The sequence below is a fragment of the Hyperolius riggenbachi genome, chromosome 3 (assembly GCF_040937935.1).
Source record: "Hyperolius riggenbachi isolate aHypRig1 chromosome 3, aHypRig1.pri, whole genome shotgun sequence".
NCBI lineage: Eukaryota > Metazoa > Chordata > Amphibia > Anura > Hyperoliidae > Hyperolius > Hyperolius riggenbachi.
In genome coordinates this window covers 308510386-308537517 of record NC_090648.1, presented here as the reverse complement: position 1 = coordinate 308537517, position 27132 = coordinate 308510386, and the positions used below count along the sequence as shown (strand labels likewise).

At 42.5% G+C, this 27132-nt stretch overlaps 1 protein-coding gene across 1 annotated transcript in view; it reads left to right on the top strand.

Moving 5' to 3' along the window:
- Window positions 1–26806, top strand: part of TRHDE (thyrotropin releasing hormone degrading enzyme) — a 909658-nt gene extending 882852 nt beyond the window's left edge. Inside the window, exons 16-19 of the mRNA XM_068272747.1 lie at window positions 6817–6984; window positions 9394–9534; window positions 21558–21639; window positions 26078–26806. Coding sequence (XP_068128848.1) covers window positions 6817–6984; window positions 9394–9534; window positions 21558–21639; window positions 26078–26233 — 547 coding nt within the window. The 3' untranslated portion in view covers window positions 26234–26806. The remainder of the gene's footprint in view (window positions 1–6816; window positions 6985–9393; window positions 9535–21557; window positions 21640–26077) is intronic.
- The last annotated feature ends 326 nt before the right edge of the window (window positions 26807–27132 follow it).

Here is a 27132-nt window from a genome sequence, read left to right as displayed (position 1 = left end):
ATAAACATATCTATGCAGGAGAATATCACTATATCTGCTAACCAAAACATTAATACTGAAAACTATACCATTAATTTTTAGACTATTGTCAGCTGCGTATACCTCCAGCAAGTAAAGTCAGCTGTGTTATTCCTAACAAGTGTACCTTTCTTATGTCCCCTGTGCCACAAAGATACATATAGCTGTATAGACAAGGGATGGGGGGAATGGGAGGAGAGAGAGGAGAGCGCACTCAGAAGGGTAGCAGTTGTCCCTGGCAAGCCTGCCGGGGAATGATCTCACCTTTAGGACTGACTGACTAGCCCATATGGGTCTGTCAGCAGTCTAGCGTTGTCCCTCTTTATGCCAGGGACGCAGGCAGCAGTGGTGCTTTCAAACAGGATCGGTCACATCAGCTGATCTCCATAGATGGCCGCTCGCTGGGTCTTGCTGGATGTAGTGCCTGGAGGCTCTGTGTGCAAGTTTGTTAGCTGCACTCTGAACTCCCACTATGTGTGGGGATAGAGTGTGCTGCTGAAGGTTCCTGGAAGGTGCAGTGCGTGCAGAAAGGATACACGACAAAGTCCGTGTTTGGTTGAAAAAATAATAAAATGTTTGGCGTAATAAACATTTTATTATTTTTTTCAACCAAACACGGACTTTGCCGTTTATCCTTTCTGCACGCACTGCACCTTCCAGGAACCTTCAGCAGCACACTCTATCCCCACACATAGTGGGAGTTCAGAGTGCAGCTAACAAACTTGCACACATAGCCTCCAGGCACTACATCCAGCAAGACCCAGTGAGCGGCCATCTATGGAGATCAGCTGATGTGACCGATCCTGTTTGAAAGCACCACTGCTGCCTGCGTCCCCGGCATAAAGAGGGACAACGCTAGACTGCTGACAGACCCATATGGGCTAGTCAGTCAGTCCTAAAGGTGAGATCATTCCCCGGCAGGCTTGCCAGGGACAACTGCTACCCTTCTGAGTGCGCTCTCCTCTCTCTCCTCCCATTCCCCTCACCCCTTGTCTATACAGATACTTGCACCACTATCCAGTGGCTTCCAGAGAGCGGCACCACCACCATTTTCATCTTCAGCCTACACACTGTACAACACCACTACAGGACGCTCCCCTGTACATACAGGAGTCTTCTATATATACGCTGCCCAGTGTATATGGGACACTACCTACTGCAAAGATACATATAGTACCTAGCAGATATGTGGGTATTCTCTTGTAGTGATTCTGGACTGATTAAATAGAAAAGTTAAGTTAAGAAGATACTTACCTCAGTAATTAGTTCTTTGTTGCTGAAAGGAAGAAGCATAGAAGGGTTTTAAATACATTCTTATCGGTTCAAAATAAGATAATTGAAAAATTACCTTTAACTTTACTGACGATATTCAAGCAGAAAGACTGTAAAGAAAAGAGAATACTGTTATCCTAGATGCACATCTGTGTTTTCTGCAAAATATAACACATCTACATAAGAGCTAAAGAACTTTCCTTCTGAGTGTTTAATAAGAAAGAGAGAGAAATTTTTATATCCTGGAGAGAAATAAAAAGTGATTAGCAACCAGTCTACGCAGTGGCGGCTCCAGCTTCAGATTTTTTGGGGGGCTCAAAGGGGGCACAAGGGCTGGCAGATGGGGCTTACAGGGGGGAATTTGCAGCACGCGAAGTGGCGAGAAAAGGGGGTATGGTCATGACATCATGTGGGCGGGGCTAACTGTAATGTAGTTGTACCAGCTAATGTAGTTACATAAAAAAAAAATGAAGTAAATGCACATAAGGACAGACAGTGTTTCACCAGTAAATGCACATGACAGACAGCGTTTCAGCCGTAAATGCACTTGACAGACAGCGTTTCACCCGTAAATGCACATAAGAGCCAGCTTTTCACCCCAGTAAATGCACATAAGAGACAGCGTTTCACCCCCATAAATGCACATAAGAGACAGCTTTTCACCCCAGTAAATGCACATAAGAGACAGCTTTTCACCCCAGTAAATGCACATAAGAGACAGCTTTTCACCCCAGTAAATGCACATAAGAGACAGCTTTTCACCCCAGTAAATGCACATAAGAGACAGCTTTTCACCCCAGTAAATGCACATAAGAGACAGCTTTTCACCCCAGTAAATGCACATAAGAGACAGCTTTTCACCCCAGTAAATGCACATAAGAGACAGCTTTTCACCCCAGTAAATGCACATAAGAGACAGCTTTTCACCCCAGTAAATGCACATAAGAGACAGCTTTTCACCCCAGTAAATAAACATAAGAGACAGCTTTTCCCCCAGTAAATGCACATAAGAGACAGCTTTTCCCCCAGTAAATGCACATAAGAGACAGCTTTTCACGCCAGTAAATGCATGTAATGACAGACAGCGTTTCCCCAGTAAATGCATGAAATGAGAGACAGCATTTCACCAGTTAATGCACATAATGACAGACAGACAGTGTCCCCAGTATATGTAGTCAGGCTAGTGATGGTGGACTGGGGGCCCCAGGGAACCTCAAGCCTGGCTGGTGGCCTCAGGCCTGGGTGGTGGTGGTGGGCTGAGGGCCCCAGGGCAGCTCAGGCCTGGGTGGTGGTGGGCTGAAGGCCTCAGGCCTTGGTGGTGGTGGTAGGCTGGGGGCCCCATGGCAGCTAAGGCCTGGCTGCTGGTGGGTGGGCTGGGGGCCGCAGAGCAGCTCAGGCCTGGCTGGTGGTGGTGGGCTGGGGGCCCAAAGGCAGCGCAGGCCCGGGGTGGTGGTGGTGGGTTGGGGGCCCCCAGGGCAGCTAAGGCCTGGCTGGTGGTGGGTGGGCTGGGGGCCGCAGCACAGCTCAGGCCTGGCTGGTGGTGGTGGGCTGGGGGCCGCAGCACAGCTCAAGCCTGGCTGGTGGTGGGTGGGCTGGGGCCCCCCAGGGGGGTGCTCAGAGTCAGGCCTGGGTGGCTGCCTGGTGCACAGTTGCAAAAAACAATTTGGCAGTTGGCTGGCTGGAGTAAACAGGACAGCACACCCCGACCCACCACACCCACCTTGTCGGAGGAGTTCCGACTCCTGAGTCCTGCTGGCTGTCTAGCTGACTGACTGGCTCGGCTCCAGATTCCAGCCTTCAGTCCTGTGCGCTGTACGTGGGTGCCTGGGTCACTCACTGCCACTGGGTGTGCGTGTGACTGAGTGCTGCTGACTAGAAGTCAGTGATGCTGCCGAAGTCTGTTCTGTCTCCCGTCGGTGGCAACTAGCTTGGCAGAAAAGGAGAGCGTGCGCGCGATGCACGTGTCACGTGACGTGATGCCGGACGTCATCACGTGACACACATCTATACTATAGCTACCAGATTTTACCCTTGCAGGGTGGGGCGGGCCGCCCTGCGTGGCTGAGCCTGCACCCGGGCCGGGATGGTGACTGATCGCTGGTGGGTGGTGACACAGTCAGTCAGCGCCTGCCCAAGTCCTCCTCGCAGCCAGGCTCGACGACTCCTGTGCAGGTCGGGTCGGACTCGGAAGTTCTGGGAACTTGTGGCGGGGGGCTTTAATGGGGCTAATGAGTCGCCAGCTGGGGCTGAAGCCTGGGTAAGCTCCAGTGTGGCGCCGCCACTGAGTCTACTGCTTCTAAGGATTTTTCTTTGGATTACAAATTTGCATGATTTTATTAGGCCAAGGAGTACTACGGACACTGGATACCTGCATATTATCTTTGTCCTGGAACCTTTAGGAAGCAACGCACTCTTAGGAAGTCTTACAAAATAGATTTTTATTTACTCTACTCTCACTGAGCATTCTTGTTGAAACTCTGAGAAGGGACAGAAAACTGTTTGTCAATTAATACTCAGTGGAGGTAACTTTTTAGAACATTTGAATAAGCTCTTTTGGTCTCATGCAAAGACCTGAAGACTGTTTAGGAAAGACTCAGCTCAGTTTGGAAACAATTAGAAAAATTGCATTTGGTAAACACTAAATATCCTTAAATGAAATTGTGATCGATGTTGAAAGTGCTAACAAAGAGTTCTTTTGCAGAACAAGTATTGCTCAATGTTGTCGAAGAAAAGAAGAGAGCAGATATTGATATTTATTAAAGAGAAAGAGTGATAGCATATTGTTATATTATAGGCAAGTAACTGGTGCATTTATAGATAGTTGCAGTCAAAACAACCCAAGGTGAAGTTCATTTTGGTTAGACAATTGTATATTTTATGGACATTGGTTGAACATTGTTTCCTTTAGTTAATAAATTGTTAACATTTTTCTTTAAAATAAGGAAGTAGCTTTCCGTTATTACAAATATCACACAGAAATAGTATTAATCTTGTAGTAATCGAGAAATCGGTTACAGCTGTCATTTACAGTAGGTAGTAGAAATCTGACAGAACCGACAGGTTTTGGACTAGTCCATCTCTTTATAGGGGATTCCCAGGGATTTATTTATTATCAAAAGCACTTAGTGAATGGCAGTTGCTCTGTCCAACTGCCAAAAAACTGTGTAGTGAGCAGGGAGGCTGGCCAGCATAATTTTTTAAAATCCTTTTAGGCAATATATTTATAAACAATAAAAGCCTTGCGGAGAATCCCCTATGAAGAGATGGACTAGTTCAAAACGTGTCACTTCTGTTAGCTTTCTACTACCTACTGTAAGTGACAGCAACATAGGAGAAAAGTAATTTGTGGCTCATTTTACTCGGAAAAAAAATACTTATTTGTCTATGTTTGCACATATTTAAAATTTTACAATTTTTTCCCCATAGTGCCCCTTTAAACTTCAACTCTTTAGCAATTTATATCATTTTTTTATTGTCAGTTAGTAATTAAACCTTAGATAACAATAACATCATATTAAACAAATGAATAAATTCACCATATTGCAAATTCAAACATGTAAACAAAGGGCATGCATTACAGTCTAACATTTTTTTTAAAGTGGATCCGAGATGAAAAACTAACTATAACAAGTAACTTGTCTATATATCTTATCTAAAGTGTAGATAGTTTACACAGCAAATCTAGCTGCAAACAGCATCAATAGAAAATGATTATTTCTTCCTGTGATACAATGACAGCAGCCATCTGGTTTGTCAACATTACACAGAGGCAGGCTTATCTGTATCTTGAGCACTCAGCCTGTGAAAAAAAACTAATCCCCCCTCCTCCCTCCTCCCCTCTGCCTCTGAAATCAATGGCTAGTAACACCTCCTCCTCCTCCTCCTGCTCAGACTGAGCTCCCATGAGCCCTTGCTACTGCCAAGGCTCTCTGAAAACCCGTGGGCATGGTTTATTTAGTTTATAGGGAATTGGAGTATTAAAACAAGAACAAAAAAGTATTTGGCTTGAGGAATGCCCTATAAACAATAGGAAAGGAACACAATGATGCAATGAGTAAAAGTTCACCTCGGATCCACTTTAAAGAGGAGCTGTTAGGTATAAGGTCTCAGAGAAAATAAACACATATATCAGTAGCTAAATATAGGCTGTACTTACATTACATATGCATTTTACTGTCCACGTTTGGATTTCACAGAATTTTTATATAGTATATGCAGAGAATGATGCTCCTGACAGCTCATGGCAGGCTCCATGTTTGTCTGTCTCCTATGAAGCCAAATGTGTCGTCATGTCCTCCCTGCTTCCTGATCACAGAAAAGCTCGTACTGAATAACACTAGTTTGCAGTGAATATTAATTAGCCATGTGGCTAGGAACAATAGCGGACTCCTGCAGTGTAGTCTGCCGGGAGATTTATCAGTGCTGTGCTCTGGACTGAGTTACATGCTATTGTTACTTGACCCTGTAACTTCTCATTAGCAGCCGAGGGGAGGGCCCCAGAATGCTTTGCAGTATGGTTTGCGGCTTGCGTCCTCTTAAGAGCTTGGGTCTAACAGCTTTGCTGATAAGCACACATCAAATGAAAGAGAGATTTTTATCTTCACTATTGCCTTTTTGGCTTCCGTCTAAACTGTTTAACACAGGAGAATAGAGGTTTAAATTAGCTTCTGCAGCCTGACAGTTACTCGTTAACCACCCTGGCGTTCTATTAAGATCGCCAGGGCGGCTGCAGGAGGGTTTTTTTTAAATAAAAGAAAAACTATTTCATGCAGCCAACTGAAAGTTGGCTGCATGAAAGCCCACTAGAGGGCGCTCCGGAGGCGTTCTTCTGATGGCCTCCGGCGGCCAAAAGTAACACGGGAGGCCGCAATGAGCGGCCTTCCGTGTTTTGCTTACTTTGTCGCCATGGCGACGAGCGGAGTGACGTCATGTACGTCAGCCGCCTCCGATCCAGCCCTTAGCGCTGGCCGGAACTATTTGTTCCGGCTGCGCAGGGCTCAGGCGGCTGGGGGGACCCTCTTTCGCCGCTGCTCGCGGCGGATCGCCGCAGAGTGGCGGCGATCAGGCAGCACACGCGGCTGGCAAAGTGCCGGCTGCGTGTGCTGCTCTTTATTTGATCAAAATCGGCCCAGCGGGCCTGAGCGGCACCCTCTGGCGGTAATGGACGAGCTGAGCTCGTCCATACCGCTAAGGTGGTTAAGTACCTAATGTTAAAATTTGTGTTATTTATATAAGAACATAGACAGAGGATTGGGTTCTTTGTATGTTTGCCAGAACTTTACTGCAACTACCAAAGCCCCAGACACAATATCTAGAAACCTATAATCTCCTGGTAAAGCTAGATTACATCCATGCCTGCATGACCTGTGCTTTCTAGTAGATTTGGATGTGTTGATATAAATTCTGTCTATATTCAGACTGACATATCAACTTTTTCATTGCATCTAAAGTTCCTACAAATACTGTTGTATGTATCTAATAACTTTTTGGACAGTAAAGACAAATAATATTCTCTTGATTCTTTAGTATTCCTCCCAATGTCCGGGATATTGTCTACTGCACAGGCGTTTCCTTAATGGATGAAGATGTGTGGGAGTTTATCTGGATGAAATTCCATTCTACAACAGCCGTTTCAGAAAAGAAAATATTACTAGAAGCACTGACCTGTAGTGACAATAGAAACTTGCTGAATAGGTGAGTAAAATTGAGTTGTTTGTTTCATATTGTGCAATATGTGATTTTATCAAGTAAGTACATTTCTGATTTTAAATTTACTTTACATAACCAAGAAAGGTAATGGAATATCAAGAGTTTGTCCAACTGTAGATTCAGAGCACATAATTTACTTTCATAACAGATAACCTATAAGTAAAAATATACCAAGGTCAATTCATTTAATATACTTAAAAATGATCAATTGCATAGCAACTTTAGAAAATCATGTCGTGTTAAAAAAAAAAATACAACAACAAAAAAAAATGAGGCCAAGGCAAGTACATTTATATCCAATACTTTTTTGTAGACTTTTTTATTTTTTGGGTTATTACTGCACAGAAATCTTAAGAAACATTGCAATATTGCAGGATAGTTTCAGAAGCGGTGTGTGTTCATGGCATGGTTACTAGTGGAATTAACTACTTAGAACACTCCACACCAATTGGCGTGGATGTGGCGGCAGCGCCAGGACCATCTAATGCCAGTTGGCGTGAAGTCCTGGGGCATGTTTTGCAGGAGATCGTGCGCGCATCTCCGCTTGAATGGCGGAGCTCCACTCTGTCATCAGTCTCCCAGCGGTGATCACCGCTAGGAGACTGTTAGATGGCTAAACCTCCATCTATTTACGTTGTGCAATGCTGCAATCTACTGCAACGCTGTACTGGGGATAGCCGTGTCACGTGGCTGTCCTCTTGAGAGGCTCAGAGAGCGATCAGCTCTCATAGGCTGATGTCTATGAGAGCTGATCTCTGCGATTGGCTGGCGGAAGGGGGGGGGAGGAATTAGGAATATAAAAAAATTCAAAAATCATCATTTTTATTAATAAAAAAAGATAATTAAATTAATTAAAAAAAGCACGGCCTGCAGCAGTGATCAGAGCCCACCAACAGAAAGCTCTGTTGGTGGGCAGAAAAGGATGGAGATTCATTTGTGTGCACCATTGTGTGGCTCTTCAGCAAGCCATTAAAGATGCAGAGTCCCAATTTGAAAAAAATAGCCTGGTCACTGAGGGGGGGGGGGGGGGGGGGTTAAAGCCTGTGGTCCTTAAGTGGTTAAGAGGAGTCATGAAAAAGCTGTTATAAAGCTCAGTTAAATCATGGCCAATGTTCATTAATTATTAAAAATTATGAATCTTGTTCACCTATACGATTTATTATTTTTTTAACCAGGAATCAGGCATGAGTGAATATGCCTGGACCATTTTTTTCAAAAATGCTCTAATCATTTATTTCTTCTTTCGCTTAATATAAGCATAGAAATGTACAGCTCAGCAATTTAAAATATTTAACTACTTTGGCCTTTTGGACGTATAATATACGTCCAAAAGGCCGCATGCGCACTCCCGTGGCCAATCACGCCCGTGCACATGCGCTCCCACCCCGCGGTTTGTTAGCCAAGGAATCAGTGAATCGGGGCATGGTGCCCAATCACTGATCCATTTTCCCAGCAGAAAAAGCGATGGCTTCTCTCAGAAGCCTCGCTCATTCTGCCTCCTACGTCTCCCCTACATCCCTCTAAATGGACATGTTACGCTTAGAGTGACGTAATGTAAAAAACTCATCGTTGCCATCTTGTGGCCATATAGTAAAACTACATCTGCATTTAAAAAATAAACACTTATTTACATTAAAAAATTACTATTTACATCCCATAAAATGTTTAAAAAAATTACAATAAAAAAGTAAATATTTACCTAAGGGTCTAAACTTTTTAAATTTCCATGTAAATAAGAAATATTTCTATTTTATTTAATTATAAGCTTGTAAATAGTGATGGATGCAAAACAGAAAAAATGCACTTTTATTTCCGAATAAAATATTGTCGCCATACATTGTGATAGGGACATTTAAATGGTGTAATACCCGGGACTATTAGGCAAATACAGCATGTGGGTTTTAATTATGGAGGCATGTATTTTTTAAAACTATAATGGTCAAAAACTGATAATGAATTTTTTCCACTTTTTTCTTTTTCTTCCTGTTAAACTGCATTCACAGTAAAGTAGCTCTTAGCAAAATGTACCACCCAAAAAAATCCTAATTGGTGGCGGAAAAAACAAGATATAGTTCTGTTCGTTGTGATAAGTAGCGATAAAGTTATAGGTGAATGAATGGGAGGTGAAAATTGCTTGGATGCATAAAGTGAAACACAACTGAGGGCTGAAGTGGTTAAAATATTTGTCTGATAGCAACTATACTGCAAACCTTATTTCTTAAAAAGCAGAATTGCTTTGTATTGAGTATTGTCACGGGCATAGTCCTAAAAGAAAACATGTTTTTTGTTTTTATAAGATGAGACAAACAATTTAAATGAATGTAGAATGAATGTAGCTATTTTATTACTAGTGTAATAACTTCACTATGTTCTCATCTCATAATTGCCTTGAAGACTTCTCAACTTGTCCCTGAATTCAGAAGTGGTACTTGATCAAGATGCTATTGATGTTATAACTCATGTAGCAAGAAATCCACATGGAAGAGATCTAGCATGGAAATTCTTCAGAGATAAATGGAAAATTTTAAATGCAAGGTATGTTTACCTCTTTTCTTTTTCCATCTCAATTTTCTAATTTCTTCTTAGTAGCAAGTAATGAATGACATTAATTAATCTGTTTGTTATCTCTTCACAAATTTAAGGCAGCTTTTGCTTTGTATAACGTTTTTCCCCAAAAATACACAATTAAATAGTTTTTAAGGACCCCTTTAGTGGTAAATTATAATAACATATATGTCTTCTCCAGTCTAACTTACCATTATAAAATATACCTGAGATATTTCTTAGCTAGAATGAAGAGGTTGTGCAATGTTCAGCTGCAACAACTTCTTTTAAAGTCAATTTTAACTGCTAAGTTGCTAACATGATTTTCCTAAACAAGCTGACCTGCAATAGTCTTATTGTTATCTCCATCTCCTCCTGCTTCCTTTTATCCCCTTCTGCCCTGGGTCGATCTCCTTTGTGTATGCATGGCACTATACACTATCCTGGTTTACCAGGAAGTGTTCGATGACTTTTTTACACTACTTTTTACTTTCATGTTTTGTTTTTTTATGAATGAACTTAGCTCCTGATTGGAGCCACATGATCTTAATTATGCACAATCATGCACAATCTTGCTGCTTCCAGGTAGTATAAGGCTTTAATAAAGCGCTGCTCAATACAATACTTTTTCATGCTTTAGGATATTAAAAGATATCCATCTTGCAATTCGCTTTATTGAAATTTACAGTATGTCTTTAACCACTTGAGGACCACAGTCTTTTCACCCCTTAAAGAGAATCTGTATTGTTAAAATCGCACAAAAGTAAACATACCAGTGCGTTAGGGGACATCTCCTATTACCCTCTGACACAATTTCGCCACTCCTCGCCGCATTAAAAGTGGTTAAAAACAGTTTTAAAAAGTTTGTTTATAAACAAACAAAATGGCCACCAAAACAGGAAGTAGGTTGATGTACAGTATGTCCACACATAGAAAATACATCCATACACAAGCAAGCTGTATACAGCCTTCCTTTTGAATCTCAAGAGATCATTTGTGTGTTTCTTTCCCCCTGTTCTCATGCACTGAAGTTTCAGGCTGCTTGTTTCTTTCTGCAAACAGCTTTGCCCTTGTCTGTAATTCTTCAGTATGTGAAAGCCCAGCCAGCTCAGAGGACGATTTATCCAGCTTGTAAAAGAGAAGAGAGAAGCTGCTCTAATCCTAAATAACACACAGGCAGTGTGCATAGAGGGGCCTGGAAGGGGGAGTTCATAGCAGAACCACAACACTGAAGAACTTGGCAGCCTTCCAGACACAGGCTGACAAGTCTGACAGGGGAAAGATACATTGATGTATTACAGAGACAGTGATAGTATAAAGTGCTGCAGTAAGCCAGAACACATTAGAATAGCTTTTTGAACTTGTAGGATGATAAAAAACAGGATGCAATTTTTGTTACGGAGTCTCTTTAAGGACCAGAGCCTTTTTCTCCATTCAGACCACTGCAGCTTTCACGGTTTATTGCTCGGTCATACAACCTACCACCTAAAGGAATTTTACCTCCTTTTCATGTCACTAATACAGCTTTCTTTTGCTGCTATTTGATTGCTGCTGCGAGTTTTAGTTTTTATTATATTCATCAAAAAAGACATGAATTTTGGCAAAAAAATGACTTTTTTAACTTGCTGTGCTGACATTTTTCAAATAAAGTAAAATTTCCTATACATTTGAGCGCGAAAGTTATTCTGCTACATGTCTTTGAAAAAAAAAAATACATTTAGTGTATATTTATTGGATTGGGTAAAAGTTGTAGCGTTTACAAACTATGGTGCCAAAAGTGAATTTTCCCATTTTCAAGCATCTCTGACTTTTCTGCGCACCTGTCAGGTTTCATGAGGGGCTAAAATTCCAGGATAGTACAAATACCCCCCAAATGACCCCATTTTGGAAAGAAGACATCCCAAAGTATTCAGTGAGAGGCATGGTGAGTTCATAGAAGATTTTATTTTTTGTCACAAGTTAGCGGAAAATGACACTTTCTGACAAAAAAAAGAAAAAAAAAAGTTTCCATTTCTTCTAACTTGCGACAAAACAAAATGAAATCTGCCACGGACTCACTATGCTCCTCTCTGAATACCTTGAAGTGTCTACTTTCCAAAATGGGGTCATTTGTGGGGTGTGTTCACTGTCCTGGCATTTTGGGGGGTGCCTAATTGTAAGCACCCCTGTAAAGCCTAAAGATGCTCATTGGACTTTTGGCCCCTTAGCGCAGTTAGGCTGCAAAAAAGTGCCACACATGTGGTATTGCCGTACTCAGGAGAAGTAGTATAATGTGTTTTGGGGTGTATTTTTACACATACCCATGCTGGGTGGGAGAAATATCTCCGTAAATGACAATTGTTTTATTTGTTTTACACACAATTGTCTATTTATAGAGATATTTCTCCCACTCAGCATGGGTATGTGGAAAAATACACCCCAAAACACATTATACTACTTCTCCTGAGTACGGCGATACCACATGTGTGGCACTTTTTTGCACCCTAACTGCGCTAAGGGGCCCAAAGTTCAATGAGTACCTTTAGGATTTCACAGGTCATTTTGAGAAATTTCGTTTCAAGACTACTCCTCACGGTTTAGGGCCCCTAAAATGCCAGGACAGTATAGGAACCCCACAAATTACCCCATTTTAGAAAGAAGACACCCCAAGGTATTCCGTTAGGAGGATGGTGAGTTCATAGAAGATTTGTTTTTTTGTCACAAGTTAGCGGAAATTGATTTTAATTGTTTTTTTTTCACAAAGTGTCATTTTCCGCTAACTTGTGACAAAAAATAAAATCTTCTATGAACTCACCATACTCCTAACGGAATACCTTGGGGTGTCTTCTTTCTAAAATGGGGTCATTTGTGGGGTTCCTATACTGCCCTGGCATTTTAGGGGCCCTAAACCGTGAGGAGTAGTCTTGAAACCAAATGTCGCAAAATGACCTGTGAAATCCTAAAGGTACTCATTGGACTTTGGGCCTCTTAGCGCACTTAGGGTGCAAAAAAGTGCCACACATGTGGTACCGCCGTACTCAGGAGAAGTAGTATAATGTGTTTTGGGGTGTATCTTTACACATACCCATGCTGGGTGGGAGAAATATCTCTGTAAATGACAATTGTTTGATTTTTTTTACACACAATTGTCCTTTTACAGAGATATTTCTCCCACCCAGCATGGGTATGTGTAAAAATACACCCCAAAACACAATATACTACTTCTTCTGAGTACGTGTGTGACACTTTTTTGCAACCTAGGTGCGCTAAGGGGCCTAACGTCCTATTCACAGGTCATTTTGAGGCATTTGGATTCTAGACTACTGCTCACGGTTTAGGGCCCCTAAAATGCCAGGGCAGTATAGGAACCCCACAAGTGACCCCATTTTAGAAAGAAGACACCCCAAGGTATTCTGTTAGGAGTATGGTGAGTTCATAGAAGATTTTTTTTTTGTCACAAGTTAGCGGAAAATGACACTTTGTGAAAAAAAAAAACAATACATATCAATTTCCGCTAACTTGTGACAAAAAAATAAAATCTTCTATGAACTCATCATACACCTAACAGAATACCTTGGGGTGTCTTCTTTCTAAAATGGGGTCACTTGTGGGGTTCCTATACTGCCCTGGCATTTTAGGGGCCCTAAACCGTGAGGAGTAGTCTTGAACCCAAATGTCTCAAAATGACCTGTGAAATCCTAAAGGTACTCATTGGACTTTGGGCCCCTTAGCACAGTTAGGCTGCAAAAAAGTGTCACACATGTGGTATCGCCGTACTCAGAAGAAGTAGTATAATGTGTTTTGTGGTGTATTTTTACATATAACGATGCTGGGTGGGAGAAATATCTCTGTAAATGACACATTTTTGATTTTTTTTACACACAATTGTCCATTTACAGAGAGATTTCTCCCACCCAGCATGGGTATGTGTAAAAATACACCACAAAACACAATATACTACTTCTCCTGAGTATGGGGATACCACATGTGTGACACTTTTTTGCAGCCTAGGTGCGCTAAGGGGCCCAACGTCCTATTCACAGGTCATTTTGAGGCATTTGTTTTCTAGACTACTCCTCACGGTTTAGGGCCCCTAAAATGCCAGGGCAGTATAGGAACCCCACAAGTGACCCCATTTTAGAAAGAAGACACCCCAAGGTATTCCGTTAGGGGTATGGTGAGTTCATAGAAGATTTTATTTTTTTGTCACAAGTTAGTGAAAAATGACACTTTGTGAAAAAAACAATAAAAATCTAATTTCCGCTAACTTTTGACAAAAAATAAAATCTTCTATGAACTCATCATACACCTAACAGAATACCTTGGGGTGTCTTCTTTCTAAAATGGGGTCACTTGTGGGGTTCCTATACTGCCCTGGCATTTTACGGGCCCAAAACTGTGAGTAGTCTGGAAACCAAATTTCTCAAAATGACTGATCAGGGGTATAAGCATCTGCAAATTTTGATGACAGGTGGTCTATGAGGGGGCAAATTTTGTGGAACCGGTCATAAGCAGGGTGGCCTCTTAGATGACAGGATGTTTTGGGCCTGATCTGATGGATAGGAGTGCTAGGGGGGTGACAGGAGGTGATTGATGGGTGTCTCAGGGGGCGGTTGGAGGGGCAAATAGATGCAATCAGTGCACTAGGGAGGTGATCGGAAGGGGGTCTGAGGGGGACCTGAGGGTTTGGCCGAGTGATCAGGAGCCCACACGGGGCAAATTAGGGCCTGATCTGATGGGTAGGTGTGCTAGGGGGTGACAGGAGGTGATTGATGGGTGTCTCAAGGTGTGATTAGAGGGGGGAAATAGATGCAAGCAATGCACTAGCGAGGTGATCAGGGCTGGGGTCTGAGGACGTTCTGAGGTGTGGGCGGGTGATTGGGTGCCCGCAAGGGGCAGATTAGGGTCTAATCTGATGGGTAACAGTGACAGGTGGTGATAGGGTGTGATTGATGGGTAATTAGTGGGTGTTTAGAGGAGAGAAGAGATGTAAACACTGCACTTGGGAGGTGATCTGATGTCGGATCTGCGGGCGATCTATTGGTGTGGGTGGGTGATCAGATTGCCCGCAAGGGGCAGGTTAGGGGCTGATTGATGGGTGGCAGTGACAGGGGGTGATTGATGGGTGCCAGTGACAGGGGGTGATTGATAGGTGATTGACAGGTGATCAGTGGGTTATTACAGGGAATAACAGATGTAAATATTGCACTGGCGAATTGATAAAGGGGGGTCTGAGGGCAATCTGAGCGTGTGGGCGGGTGATTGGGTGCCCGCAAGGGGTAGATTAAGGTCTAATCTGATGGGTAACAGTGACAGGTGGTGATAGGGGGTGATTGATAGGTGATTGATGGGTAATTAGTGGGTGTTTAGAGGAGAGAAGAGATGTAAACACTGCACTTGGGAGGTGATCTGATGTCGGATCTGCGGGCGATCTATTGGTGTGGGTGGGTGATCAGATTGCCCCGCAAGGGGCAGGTTAGGTGCTGATTGATGGGTGGCAGTGACAGGGGGTGATTGATGGGTGGCAGTGACAGGGGGTGATTGATAGGTGATTGACAGGTGATCAGTGAGTTATTACAGGGAATAACAGATGTAAATATTGCACTGGCGAATTGATAAAGGGGGGTCTGAGGGCAATCTGAGCGTGTGGGCGGGTGATTGGGTGCCCGCAAGGGGTAGATTAGGGTCTAATCTGATGGGTAACAGTGACAGGTGGTGATAGGGGGTGATTGATAGGTGATTGATGGGTAATTAGTGGGTATTCAGAGGAGAGAATAGATGTAAACAATGGATTTGGGAGGTGATCTGATGTCGGATCTGCGGGCGATCTATTGGTGTGGGTGGCTGATCAGATTGCCCGCAAGGGGCAGGTTAGGGGCTGATTGATGGGTAGCAGTGACAGGGGGTGATTGACGGGTGATTGACGGGTGATTGACGGGTGATTGACGGGTGATTGACGGGTGATTGACGGGTGATTGACGGGTGATTGACAGGTGATTGACAGGTGATCAGGGGGGATAGATGCATACAGTAGACGGGGGGGGGGGGGGGGTCTGAGGAGAATCTGAGGGGTGGGGGGTGATCAGGAGGGGGCAGTGGGCAGGGGGGGGATAAAAAAAAAATAGCGTTGACAGATAGTGACAGGGAGTGATTGATGGGTGATTAGGGGGGTGACTGGGTGCAAACAGTGGTCTGGGGGGTAGGCAGGGGGGGGTCTGAGGGGTGCTGTGGGCGATCAGGGGGCAGGGGGGGGGGAAATCAGTGTGCTTGGGTGCAGACTAGGGTGGCTGCAGCCTGCCCTGGTGGTCCCTCGGACACTGGGACCACCAGGGCAGGAGGCAGCCAGTATAATAGGCTTTGTATACATTACAAAGCCTATTATACAATGTAAATGTGGCCATCCGGGTGCTAGTAACCCGCCGGCGCTTCCGAACGGCCGGCGGGTTACTACGAGCGGTGGGCGGAGCCAGTCCCCGGCGGCTGATCGCGTCACGAATGACGCGATCGCCGCATAGCCACTCCCGCAGCCGCCCCCGCCGATGGGCGTATTGCGGTCGTTTGGGCCTAGTCTTTGCCGCCGCCCATCGGCTGGGGGCGGTCGGCAAGTGGTTAACACTACTACATTCTTTGTTAAGTCCTGTGTAGTTGCAATAAGCCTTCTTAACCTTCCTGGCGGTAAGCCTGAGCTGAGCTCGGGCTATGCCGCGCAGGAAGATATCTCAGCCCCTGGTGGGGCGATTTGCTCCATTTAAAATGCTGTACGCGCAGCTAGCACTTTGCTAGCCGTGCGTACAGCTTGATCACCGCCGCTCTGCGGCGATCGCCCGCACGCAGCGGCGCAAGAGGGCCCCCCCCTGCCAGAGCCCTGCGCTGCCCGGACCAATGAGTTCCGGGCAGCGCTATGGGCTGGATCGGAGGCGTCTGACGTCAGGACGTCGGCTGACGTCCATGACATCATTCCAATCGTCGCCATGGCGACAGGAGAAGCCAAACAGGGGAGCGTGTTATATACACGTTCCCCTGTTTGCTATTGATGCCGGCGACGATTGCACTAGAGGGACACATGCGCCCTCTAGTGGTGTTTCATGTAGCTACCACTCTCGTAGCTTTTCATGAAACAAAAATTTTTTTTAAAAAAAAGGATTTTTGCCTATATGGCAAAAAAAATTAACCTCCAGGAGGGTTAACTGATGAGGTAATGTCAAAACAAATCTTCCCTAAAACTCACTTGAAATCCCTTTTTTTTCATATCCCTCATTGCCTACAATACATTTTGCCTTATTTATAGAGATGGCCTGAACATCAGATGTGAACTTCCGCAAAAGTTTGAGTTTGCACGAACAGCCATATACTTCAATGGGCAGGCGAAGTAGAAAATTACGTATTTGATGCAGAGTAGGGTTATAATCCCTAAAGGGCAGAAATCACATTACATTCCTAAATTGACAGCATAAAGTGCTTTAAAACATTTTGCGTGTGTATACATCGATCAGGTAGTGTAAGTAGTGTAGTGCTTCACACTGACAGACCAAACTCACTGTTTAATGCACCACCACAAAAAGCTGCAAAAGGTTGTCATTAGTTGACACTCTCAGGACATAAAATGTCAGTCCTCTCGGTGGCAGTGTTTGTGTAGTGATGACCATGCTTGTGCGCACGTTGGCAAGAGTGCAGACAATGGCAGTTTTCCAGGCCATATGGTCGGGCTGAGGTAGTTCAATGACAAATACAGTTGGAAAATATGCACTGGTATACTGTGCTGGCGGAACTACAATGGCCAGCTGCGACTGTGGGCTGTATGCAGTGTGTCACACACACAAAAAACCACATCAGAACAATATTAGCCATCAAAAGGGCTTTTTGGGGGTCATTTCAGCAATAAATAATAGCGAGGAGCAAGCTAACAGCCTAACAAATGCTTTCCCTATCTCCAGCGATGTCTCTCCCTTCCTCTCAGTAAAGCAGCAGCCGGAGACTAAGAACATGACTGGCGCTGCTGCGGGGGGCGGATGATCCATAGGGAAGTGCAAAAAAATCTTTGGGCTGTCATATTCACAGGAATTGTTTGAGTGTCTTTCAAAGCCCTCATCATCTTCTCCTTAAAGGGGAACTTCAGACTAAACAAACATACTGTCATTAAGTTACATTAGTAATGTTAATTAGAATAGATAGGTAATATAATTTTTTACCCATCCTGTTTTAAAAGAAAAGGCAAATGTTTGTGATTCATGGGGGCTGCCATCTTTGTCATGGGGGCAGCCATCTTTTTGGTTGAAAGGAGATGACAAGGAGCAGGAGACACAGTTCCAACTGTCCTGTGTCCTGATCACCCCTCTCAATTGCACGTGCCAGGCTTCAAATGTCAATTTCAATATGTACGGAAAAAAAAATTGCACCAAAACAACAGAACGAGAGCAACAACATCAGAAATCCCATCATGCTTTGCACAGCATCAGGGGAAAAAAGCCTTTGCAGTTTTCTTCTGTGCAGCTAAAAATGAGGCTTGTATAGGGGAAACAAAGTTCTGATGCTGTGAAACTGTTAAAGAAACACCAAGCCTTTTCAGTGCTGCTGAGTCGATTTTTAGTCTGGAGGTTCACTTTAACCATAAAATTGGACGTACGGATCTTGATTTCAAGGAAATTTGAGGGAGTTTTCTTCAACTGTTTGGCTATTGTTATCTTTTATAAGCAGGAATAGAAAGGTGGCCAGTTTGTTTTGGTCATCTGTGAGGTCTGCTATTTTTTTATGGAATAGTGCCAGCCATGGGTCTTCTTGAATGATGACATGGAAAGTAATTGCAAAAGGCCAAAAGTTCTGCTACACAATGTTATGAGGAACAAGCACCAAATAAGGTACATAATTCTCTCTCTTCCAAACCCCCGAAACACCTTGAGTCCATTAAACTCGACAATTTAGAAAGTTTAGCAGGGACCAGTCATCATCTTGTCATGACCTTATAGGCTGATTCATAATGCAAGAATATTAGAGGTGCACTTTGCTATCCTCTGCCAAGAGCCAGAATATTTTTAAGGTTTTCATTGATATCCATATACTTAGAGAAAACATTATGTCAACCTCCTGTTCTAGTGACTGCGTCATCAATCAAGTGCAGGAAATACAGGGGGGGGGGGGGTGCATTAATTAAGCATGTAAAATAAAAGTGCTAACCCTGCCTTTACCTTCCTAAAACTGAAAATAAGATATTTTTGGTTGTAGTTACACTGCCATATTACTGTTAAAGAAGGGTGGAGGTGCCCAAAAATAAATATCTGTGAGTATACGTTATAAAGACATAAATAAATACATGAGGTAGCTTACCTCTCCAGATGAACCAACCCAGAAAAATAAGGGTTTAGATCAAGTAAGTTTTATTCAAGTACAATAAAAATACAATGCATTTCTTAGGTCTCTGCATGCTTTCTCAGGTCAATAAAAGGCCTTAGAAAAATTAAGTTAGTAGCATGGACACTAAAATATTACTTAAATTTTGCTAGTATATTTAACAAAATCTGTGATTTCTGATATGAATGATTTGAGAATGGCAAGACAGAGTCCATTCAATACGTTCATTGAGTAGAATTTATATTTACTATTTAAAAAATGAGTCAAGGGCACATGTCTCAGGCCTTAAAGGACTTATGAGGTGAAAAAGTGAAATAAAGATGTGCAATCTTGTTCTATGGAGGACGCCATCTGTGCCCTCCCTTCCATTCTATGCAGTTTATTTACATGTAGGCAGCCTCAGGTCGCATCCTGACCCCACACCACAGGTCGGGCTGGCTTTCCCAGCATAATATGGCCACCAGGAATTCTGCGGCTGCACAGTCCGCATAGACGCGAGTGTGGATGAGCAGCTTTAGTGCCTCCTCCAGCCGCGTGACATCCAACAGACTGTGGGATAGAACAAGATTGCACACCTTTCACTTTTTTTTCACTTTTTCACCTCGTAAGTCCTTTAAAAATATGTTTTATTCTTACTTAGATATAAGGAGAGAAGGGAAAAGGGCACATTGTTCTGTTGTAGTGGAACATCTTTCCCGGGGCAGAAGTGAAGAAGACTTTAATAACACCATCTAAACAGACAAACCTATTCACATTTATTTTTATCCTCAGAGCAGGTATACTGCCACATTTCGCTCAACTTTATTTAAAGATTTACTTAACACATGCTGGATATGCTGTACAAAAGTAAAACACAGCAGTGCATGATTGGGCATCTGACTGTGAGAGATTTAGAGACAGCATTGTACTGTATAACGCTGTACTACACAGATCTGCACTATGGATACTAGAAGATTGGTTTTACATCTGCTGTACATACTCTGCATAGGCTGCATACAACAGTATACAAGTAGGCTGTACACAGGTTGCACAAAACAGTACATGAACTGGGCATACATTAGAGTTCTAGAGCCACAGCACATGGAGTATAAATGAAATAAAGCTGTAAACACAATACAAATAATATGCAATGTGATACAAGCAGTTGCAGCCATAGGTAGCAGATGTAACTGCATATACAGTTGCAGATACAGCAGGACAAAAACTCTTCCCTAGTGGTAGAGAGGTGGGTAGAAAAAAAGGAGAAGAGTGTCAGTTAATCTAATAAGTAAAGGTAAAGTAAATAAGTAAAACTTGCATAATTTAACTCTATCAGTTAGCCATTAAAGGGTATTATTTTTTACAAAACGTTTTTTCTACCTATGTAATTTGTTTGGCTAACACGGTACAGGAACTTTTTTGCTACTAATAAGTAAAGGCAAACCACTGTAGCAAGAAACCGAGATAGAGAACATTACAGACATTGGGGCTGCAAGATCAAATGTTCCAGTGTTCCTTTAAAATTGTAGGGTTAAAGATAGAGAAAATGCTATGAGCCCACCGAACCGTTTAATCATAAGCATTAATTAATAGCTCCAAGCAAATAAAAGATATTTTGCACTAGACTAAAGAACTGATTTTAATTTGTTAGTTCAATGTGAGTGTAACTCCAACCAACAAAAAAAGCCACAAGCAAAGAGACGAGCCAAAATGCAGACAGTAAAGCTGCTCTACACCAACCATGCATCACCCAGCGGCCAGTGGGGTTAATGATCTCCTAAGATAGTGGCCTGTAAAGGCCAACACAGTGACAGCAGTAAGGCAGGCTGGATCAAGTTGGGACCAGTATTATTAATATTCATTGGATTTATATAGCACCAACATATTATGCAGTGCTGTTCAATACAGAAGATTACAGACATTGGCCTCAATTCACTAAGATCATGCTGGAGATAATAGGGCAAGAGAAAACTTACCTCCACGCAGTGAGAGAATTATCTTATCTCTTCATTCCTTAAGTTGCCTCCTCTGTAGTTAATTTACCTCCTCTGTAGTTAATTTACCTCCTCTTTAATTATTTTCACATGCAGTTAATTAACAGTCTGTCTTTAACTCTGGAGTTATTTTAAGGATTGGAGAGTTAACTTAAAGACAGGAGAGTTAACTTTAGGTTTGCCTGAGGTAAAATGTTTCCTGAATACTACATGCCTTATCACCATGGTAACAACTCTAGAAATGTTATTAAAGACAGGAGATAAGCTTAGTGAATTGAGGCCAATTATAACAGGGGTGACTGACAACATAGTACAGGTTATAAGCAATAAGATACAACAACACAGTACAGGTAATAAGCAATAAGATACGCAACTCAATACAGGAAGTAATACAATGCCGGATCATACACTGGAATGGCAGTCCCAATAATACAAGTTCACATTATTCTGGGTAGAGTGCACAATGAAGTATGATACACAAGGAGAGAAGGCCCTGCTAAGGACTTAAAATCTAGAGGACTACCTATCGATCCAATCCAGTTATGAAGTAGGCAGTGAGAGGTTGAAAAAGGCTGGAATACCTGTTGAAGGAGCAGCCAAAAACAAGACATAGACTAGCCTTTGTAATTCAGCACACACATGCGATTGATATGTTATTTTGCACTTATACACTTATTTGTATAACAAATAAACTGTGAAAACTTACTCTGTCCTTAGGTATGGAGAAGCATTATTTATGAATTCAAAACTTATAAGTGGAGTTACAGAATATTTGAATACAGAAGAAGAACTGAATGAGGTAAATATATATTCGCAGCATATTGTTGTGTCATTACAAGAAATTTTGCCATGTAACTAAAAATAAATATATCTCTGCAGTCCACAACCCTTTTGACAAATACAAATCCTTCATTTAACTACAAACAGACTTCAGATGAGTTTTCAGCTCTTTGAAGCCCAATACTACAATTGTATCATCGGGCCAGCAAAAAAGAAAAACGGAATCTCAGCTTGGCCACCACTGCCTGTTCATCTCTGTAGAGAGACTAGGGAGTGAAGCAGGAGGCCTCCTACTTTGTCAGAATACAAATGACTGTGATTGGGAAAAATAAAAAGGTCAAAGTGGTAAAATTGCGATTTCTATGTTCTGGGCCAGCAGATATGTAGTCAGTTATAGAACTGTTGCTTGACAGGACCACAGGTGGTCAGATTAAGTGACTGCCTGGTGATGCCTCTCCTCTGTGAAGTCGGAGGATTATTCAGTGTTGGCTCTGGCTACCATACATCCATAGGGAATAGGCATAGGGATATCTGCTGGTGCAAGGGAGGTTGAGGACACTTGATTTAATGGGCATTTGTCTCAATGAAACCCGCTTGGTCTCTAAGCCTATAATGATCCCTGCATGGTTGTATGCACTTGCAGGATATATAGGAGACAGAACTGATATCATTTACAATTTATATTCATCACATATCAGCATGGGCAGCACGGTGGCGTAGTGGTTAGCTCTCTCGCCTTGCAGCGCTGGGTCCCTGGTTCGAATCCCAGCCAGGGCATTATCTGCAAAGAGTTTGTATGTTCTCTCCGTGTCTGCGTGGGTTTCCTCCGGGCACTCCGGTTTCCTCCCACATTCCAAAAACATACAGATAAGTTAATTGGCTCCCCCTACAAATTGACCCTAGACTACAGTACTTACACTACATAATATAGACATATGGCAATGGTAGGGATTAGATTGTGAGCTCCTTTGAGGGACAGTTAGTGACAAGACAATATATATATATACACTGTACAGCGCTGCGTAATATGTCGGCGCTATATAAATACTAAATAATAATAATAATAATAATATCAACCGGTATGAACTGGCTCAAAAGAATAGGTCGGCATATGTGTCACAAACAAAATTCTCAGAACACTGTAGATTCCAAAAATATAAAATGTACCATTTATTAAGCATCACAGAATACTACAAGCTACATAAAAACGCATGGGATGGCCACACCGCCACACATACAGCCAACATACAACACGCAGGTGCACCGCATTAACACACAGGAGGTCAATGATATGGAACAGATAGTGCCCAGGATAGGGACAGTTCTCAAAAAAGTTGTAATCAGAAGCAGCTGATATCACAGTCTATGCATACAGGCTGGTAAGCACTAAGAGCACTGAGCAGCAAAGCTCCAGCAAAGTTCAAGCAGCGGCACAAGCCTTTGAGTCAAAACAGAACAGGATCTCCCTGTATAATCATGCCAATCAAAGCAGTTCCAACTTAAGCAGGGTACATATCAAAATTAAGTACATAAACACCATGTGTGACATTCTCACCCACTCCTGGTGACCATAGATAGGGCCATCAAGTGGTCAGCATGCAGGCGCTGTATGAGTGATGTCCATCCCAGTGTCAGTAGGTGATATCCATAGGTGCATCAGTGTGTGAAGCCGGGGACACGGGGAAATGCAGTGGCTGCTCGGGTGAGCCCGAGTGGCATGCCAGGTCTAGAGGGACCCTCTTAAATCCCCGTGCCACGCTGGACTCATGGGGCAGTGTGGCATCCCATGTTGGGAAGCGGCTCCTTAATGCAGTTTCGCTGGCTTCCTCGGATGTGTGGCCACAATCACTCCGTGCTGCGCTTTTCATCACATCCACACCAATCGCTGCGGGGCTGGACTGAAGGGGGAGGATATGTCAGCGTCAACCCGAGCCTACCCAGCCACATTAGGGGAGAACAGAACACCTTGTGATGCCAACACAATGTCAGCAATTGCAACTCCATGGCCACCGGACGTCATGCTCATGAGAACAGTAATCCCCCAACCAGGTGGCGGATCGGTCAAGCACAGTCCAGCCCCAGCAGCCAGCACAATAATATTACATCTGGAACAGGGAAAACTAGCTCGGTTCCATAATAAACAAAACAAGGAAAGGTATAAATATAAATGATCCTACATGTATAGAGAGGGGGTATGAAACCAATAAAGTAGGATACAATACTATTGCTGCCCACTAGTGACACTGCCCCCAGTGCTGAAAAGCATGGAGAGCAGAACAGGCAGCATAAAAGGGAGACTACATCCTCACTTAAAAGTATAGAACAACTCAAACTTATACTCCCTAATGTCAGAGAATGCCAACAGTGGGTACAGATGGCTGACACATGTCAAGCGAGACCCCAGAGCACAACGACGACGACTATGCTAACGTGATATGATGTGATATGCTTAAACTAACACGGTAAGATGTGTGCATAACTCATTTGATTATTTACGAAATTCGAGCTCAACACTATTGTTTACTGTAGAGGCTGGTAAAAGTTCCCTATCAGATCAGTTTCAGAATGGAAATTAGAATGATTTTAAATGTAAATTTGGGAATTGCTCCCTTTTTGCTACCTTTATACAAAACACAATTTTACTTTTCTCTCTTCATTTAAGGCTTTCCTCTTCAGTGCCTATACAATTTATATTCTACCCATACTTGTCATAAAAAAAGAAAGCATAATATAATATATCTATATAGTATGCTTCCCCAAATATGCTGTACACATCATTCTGTCAAACTGACAAATAGCTTAAAATGAATATAAATGCCTTATAGTCTTACAGTCTAAAATGCTAGAAAAGGTGTCTACTTTATTTCTCATATTCTCTGTGCAACATTTTTACATGGTTGAGTATATACTAAAAACTAAGCTTAAACAGTTTTTTTTTATAAAGCAGTATTTTAGAGCAGATAGGAACACACTGATTATTAATTGCAGCAAAGTTTTAAAAGGCACCGAGCACCCAGGATACATTTTTTTTCACAATGAACCTCCCCATTAGGAAAGTTTTGTAATGCAGTGAGCCATTGGATGACTGGAGGTTAGAGTTGGATGTACTCCACAGGCAGAATCTTTGAACTAACAGTCAGTCCCTGGGGGCCATGGTGCCCTCCACATGGACAGTGGGCTAGAGGAGCAGCCCCTTGTAAGTCGTTAAAAGCACTACCTCCAGCTCCCAACATGCACACTGCATTATGAACCACCCTTATGGGGAGGTTAATTGTAAAAAAAAAATAATAACCTGGGTGCTCAGTACACTTTAAGATGCACCCTTACCAGCCCAAAAACACTATCAAACTACTATTAAAAGAACTTTCCCCTTAGAACCCCCCTAAACCAAAAGATATAATAAATCTTCCAACTATTAAATGTTAACCTGTTTTCCATTGAACTCTGGGTAATAGCCATAGAATGCCTCATTATTTAGAAAAGCCATAGAATGCCTCATTCATTAGAAAACATCAATGAATACATCAGATAACTTAAACTAGAATTTCCAGTATATGTGTAGCTTATTTCCTTAAACTGGCACACTAAATATAAAAGTACTAAAATGTTATCTAACTGCCTTGAATTTAACTTACTCGATGCTGATTTTAAACCCCTTCTCTGGTTTTGCCCATTCATTCACTTGGCCTTATCTTCAGTTTCTATCAACATGGCGTCTCTAACCAAGAAACAATGCCAATGTAATATTCCCACTTTCCTCCTAAACCTCCTGCTACTTTCAAATTCTAATGCATGCTTGCAACAGCTTGCAAAACTGGAACATCAAATAATTATGTCTACAAATGAATGCCTAGAGAGAGAGCCTGATATAGGAATGTCTTTAACCACTTAAGTACCAGCAGTCTCTGCCCCCTTAACGACCAGAGACCGCTGGTACAATACAGATTGAATCCTGCTGAATCCCCGCGCATAACCACCATAACCGCCATCACCGCCACACACTGGGTCCTCCCGACAGAGACTCTGCCATCTTTATGATGGCAGAGTCATGTGAGCCGGTCAGGAGCCGCTTTCATTGGCTCCTGACCATGTCTATAAATGTAAGCCAATGGGAGTGGCTTACATTGATAGACATGGCCAGGAGCCAATTAAATCGGCTCCTGACCAGCTCACATGGCTCTGCAGTCATAGAGACAGGCAGAGCCAGTGAGCTTCGGTGACAGATGTTGGGTTTGAGCGGCGCAATCGGCGGGAAGCAATGGAAACGGTGGATGCACGCTGCGGCGATGATTGAAATCTACGCCCTGCCAGCCAGGAGCCCACCAAAATAGGGTGTAGATTCCCATCACCTCGGTCCTAAAGTAGTTAAAGGCATCAAAACTTTTTTAAGGAATACATTAATTTATATATTTCTGATATTAAGTGGTGATTTTACATTTTTCTTGTTCTCTTTTCAGCTTAAAAACTTTATACAGTTGCATAAAGCAGGATCAGCTGTGTCTCCCCTATCACAGGCATTGGAAACTGTAGATGCCAATGTACGATGGCAACGTCTATACAAGGAGGAACTATTTCACTGGTTGCACAAAACATTGAAACAACAAAGTATTTGATCCAGTTTATCACCTGGACTTGTATTTCTTGGGAAAGACCAGAATGCATGCTGTAAAGTTTACTGAAAACAGCAAAATGGGGCACAATGTGCCTTTCTATATTTTTGCACTTGGCTCTTTTTCAAACCAGAGAAAACTTTTTTTCAAGAGAAAGTACAAGGACTGTAAAATTATATCCTGGTTTCCCCAGGCAAAGTATTATAAATATATATAGATATAAATATATATATATATATAGTGCATGTTAATGTTCCTGTACATTTTCCGTCTTTTCTGCATGCTTGTATAGTCTGCCTGTGTTCCCAGCATGTCCAAATTTACTGTTCGGATTTTCTATTTGAAATGATGTTTAATGAAGAGTGGGCATTACGAAAAAGCACAATGACTTATTATGACAATCAGTGCGAAAAGGAACTCAAGTTGAAGGTTGGAAACACAATGCTCAAGATCCTGTGTGTACCAGAACTGCCAATCTGAATAACCTCATTTTATTAGTATACAGATTGTCTAGCAGTGATTGATATTTCTATTAAAACAACACCACATATTTTGAGAGCTAAACAATGTAATATATACATGAATATTAAATGATTTATATTGGTTTTCTACTTTGGTCATGTCAATACTTTAAAACATTTTTAAAAAGTTTCTTGTTTAAAAAGGGTGAGCTCTTACACCACAAAACTTGTGTACTATATATGTCCATTCCTATTTTTAAAAAATAATTATCATAAAAACGAATTCTTTAGAATACAGGTAGTTCCCGGTTAAGGAACACGATAGAGACTGTAGGTTTGTCCTTAAAGAGAATCTGTATTGTTAAAATCGCACAAAAGTAAACATACCAGTGCATTAGGGGACATCTCCTATTACCCTCTGTCACAATTTCGCCGCTCCTC